General features: G+C 38.0%; 1 protein-coding gene across 10 annotated transcripts in view; it reads right to left on the reverse strand.

Moving 5' to 3' along the window:
• Positions 1 to 3427, reverse strand: part of LOC107700079 (electrogenic sodium bicarbonate cotransporter 1) — an 82027-nt gene that overhangs the window by 35497 nt on the left and 43103 nt on the right. For 5 of the 10 annotated variants that reach the window (XM_016501601.1, XM_016501598.1, XM_016501600.1 and 2 more), the window contains 2 exons: positions 2027 to 2122; positions 51 to 127 (listed from right to left, as the gene is read on the reverse strand). In XM_016501601.1, the coding sequence (XP_016357087.1) occupies positions 51 to 127; positions 2027 to 2122 (173 nt within the window). The remainder of the gene's footprint in view (positions 1 to 50; positions 128 to 2026; positions 2123 to 3427) is intronic. The other 5 variants (XM_016501602.1, XM_016501599.1, XM_016501606.1 and 2 more) reach the window with 1 other exon arrangement.

Here is a 3427-nt window from a genome sequence, read left to right on the forward strand (position 1 = left end):
GTATATATATATATATATATATATATATATATGAATGCAGCTGGACTCACCTGATCTTTCTCTGGCTTGTCTGAGATATCATTCAGGCTGCTTGATGTCAAGTTGCGATGTGTGGTGGTTGGGCTGCCTGAGCAAAATTTATGAAAATAACAGATCAGTAAAAAACACCCAAATTGAAAAGGGCACCATTCCATTCTATTAAACAAAAAGTAAAAAAAAAGTCTACAGAGAAATACAAAATCAGAATAAGCAAGGGCACCTTGAATGTCAGATGCAACCAATGGTGAACCTGTGAGACTATGAATATTTCTTCACAGGCTCTGAATTGCTTGAGTCCATGCTTTTAAAATTAAAATTACTTAAATTAGGAAAGGTGCTTTGCCAGGCAATAAAGGAACCCACTGAAAGGTTAACTATTAACCTTACAGGGTCCAAGTCATTGTCATCATGCTGTGAAAAGCATAGCAGGAGAACAGCATAGTGATGCAAAGTATACCTAATGCCAAAAACCTGCCAGCACTATTACTGACCAGGATTCTTGTGTTATAATGACTAAGATGTCAGTTTGGTGCAGCAAAAAGAAGACAAAATGCAGCCAATAGAAGAAAAAAGGAGGCTGAATACAGATGAGGGAGGTTTAAACAAAAACAAAAAAAAGCTTCATTTACGAAGCACTTACAAAAAAAATATCTTGAGAGAGAAGAAGAAAAAAAAGGTCCCACTTTATATTAAGTGTCCCTAATACCTGTGTACTTACATAGTAACTAGATGTGTACATAGTATGTAACCACAGTGCAAGTACATATTGGTACATAGTATCTAAAGCTCTAATGTTTGTGTAACTACACATATGTAACAACCCACTGAATGGTATGTGTAAGTACAAATGTGTAACAGGACATTGGTAACAACACTTTTTGGTAATGAAAGTACAAATGTGTAACAGGACTAACAGCACTTTTTGGTAAAGAAAGTGTTTCACTTTATAGTAGAGTTATCATGTAATTACTCAGTTACACAGCAGCAGCCAGTAAGTTAGGCTTTACATATAAATTGTGGTTAGTGTCCAGAATGTTACACTTTACATTAAGTGGACAGTTCCTGAGGAGTTACCATGTAAGTACACTGCTATTACAGTGGTGCACCAACTCCAACTCGAGATCCAACTCCTCCCACTTTACATATCCCTAAACCAACCCATCTCCACCCCATGGATCCCATTTCCACCCCTAAACCAACCCATCTTCACCCCCTGGATCCCATTTCCAGCCCTAAACCTACCCATCTCCACCCCCTGAATCAAATGGTTCCAATTATTCTTATACATATTGTTGTTACAAAATGTAGTTATATAATTCCTGTTACACAAGCACTTAGTGAAGTGAAAAAAGTGTTGTTACCAATGTCCTGTTACACATTTGTACTTACACAAACCATCCTGAGGGGTAGTTACAGAAATATTACAGCTGTAGATACTATGTACCAATGTGTGTACTTACACTGTGGTTACATACTACGTACACATTTAGTTACTATGTAAGTACACAGGTATTAGGGACACTTAATATAAAGTGGGACCGATGATATGGTGATTATTAGAAGGCTCTGGAATTTAAATCTATTAAGGGTAAAGGTCACCATAATGGGAAATTCTAGGTATGAAAATATATTACATAACAATGACTACAGGACCGGCTACCAAAACATAGATGGTCACAACAACAAACAAAAAAGTTAGAAAAGGTCATATCATACGATCTTAAAATAGGATCTTGTATGTGTCACAGCGAAAGCTTCCTTTTGGAAGTCTTATTTTTAAGAGTGTACATTTTGTATGATTTCATTTGTCTCTGAGGTGTTATTTAATTGTTCAATTAACTCTTTAAATGGTATTAGAAGATTTGATTCCTCGTGATATGACCCTTTTAAGCTTCAATGTTATGCTATTCTATCACAGCTATGTTACACACTACGTGGGGTGAAAGGACACATATACATGCACTGGCAACTGGTAAGTTGGACTTACTAGGCCATCCCATGCTTGGACTTCCAGGGGCTCGCAACACCTCCTCTGAGGTGCGAGTCGTTAGACAAGGCACTGAACTCTCGAGTGGATTACGTGCTTTTAGTGACAAGTGCAGCAGAAAGGACAAAAGATGGTAAGAAGGGTGAAAAGAAAGACTGTTAAGGTGATAGTGGTCAGTGGTTTTAGGTATAAAAGTTTGGCTAGTTTTGTAAAAGATTGTGTGAGACTGGTGTAAAATCGCTTAGGAAAAGATAGGATGTGTTAGAGACGTAGAAAAGCATAGTTACAGCAAGGTTTTTTTTTTTTTCAGGAAACATTGAAGTTCTAGTGAATAACATTTATGTGACATTCAAAAAGTCCAATGGTCAATAAATCACAGGATTCATGGTATAAAACCTGTGCACATGCGGCCCACGAACACCAGTCTAATCAGCTGGAAATAATGCTGTCATGATCTTTGTGTAAAGTTTTATCTATGCACTATTTGTCTTAACCGAAGGCATGCAAATATTATTGCCAAAAATCGAATGATCCTTTGACCAAGGCTTTATTTGAAGTGTTGTCTTGTCTTGTTCTCAACTGTTCTCAGATTAGTTCATTAGTTCACCAGTTCATAATGGTTTACATTCTCAACAATGTAATGCAACAGTCTATACTGTGCATCACTGAAAAACATATGCAGACAGAGACAGGACAGACTAAACAAAATCAAGGACTATCAAGGAACAAGTTACTATTTAAAGACCCCGAACTCTTTCCATATCTAGTAGCTCTGCCTGTATGCTTGTGTATTCCTAAAAAATGCCTAAATGAACCTTTAGCAGATATTGATGACTCATCCTGCACTACACAGATTTTTGACCAATCAAACGCTCTCTAGAATGAGAATGTTCCTTCCCCTAATACCAGAGCCGTTGAGAAACAGAGTTGCGACACTCCCATAGGCTTCCATAGGAACTAGGGGTGCAACGGTTCTCGGTAAAAAATCGAACCGTACCATTCTCCACACACGGTTCGGCATACACTAGGACCGCGGTTCAACTTAAATCTGACAATGCATCTGTAATATGGTTTGTTAGAGTTCGGCTAATGCATGTTTCTGTTGATGGATACAAATTCTGGCTTCCCAATACATTACAACAAGAGCGATGAGAGAGAAAAAAAAAACAATACGTGGACAAACAAGTCACTCTTTAATCAAATCGAGTGCTTTATGCTGGAATAACTGTCATTTATGCCGTCATCACGTGTTGATAGCGCAGGTGAGACCTGAACAGCACACGTTGCTATCTGTTTTTAAACTAAACTCATTTAAGCCTTGCCAGTTTAAATATTAAAGAGCCAGAAGATGTGAACTCGCGCGTGCAGTGAGAAGGATCTGTGTGGTCGCTCATCCGAAGC

Source organism: Sinocyclocheilus anshuiensis, unplaced genomic scaffold (genome assembly GCF_001515605.1).
Source record: "Sinocyclocheilus anshuiensis isolate Anshui unplaced genomic scaffold, SAMN03320099.WGS_v1.1 scaffold983, whole genome shotgun sequence".
NCBI lineage: Eukaryota > Metazoa > Chordata > Actinopteri > Cypriniformes > Cyprinidae > Sinocyclocheilus > Sinocyclocheilus anshuiensis.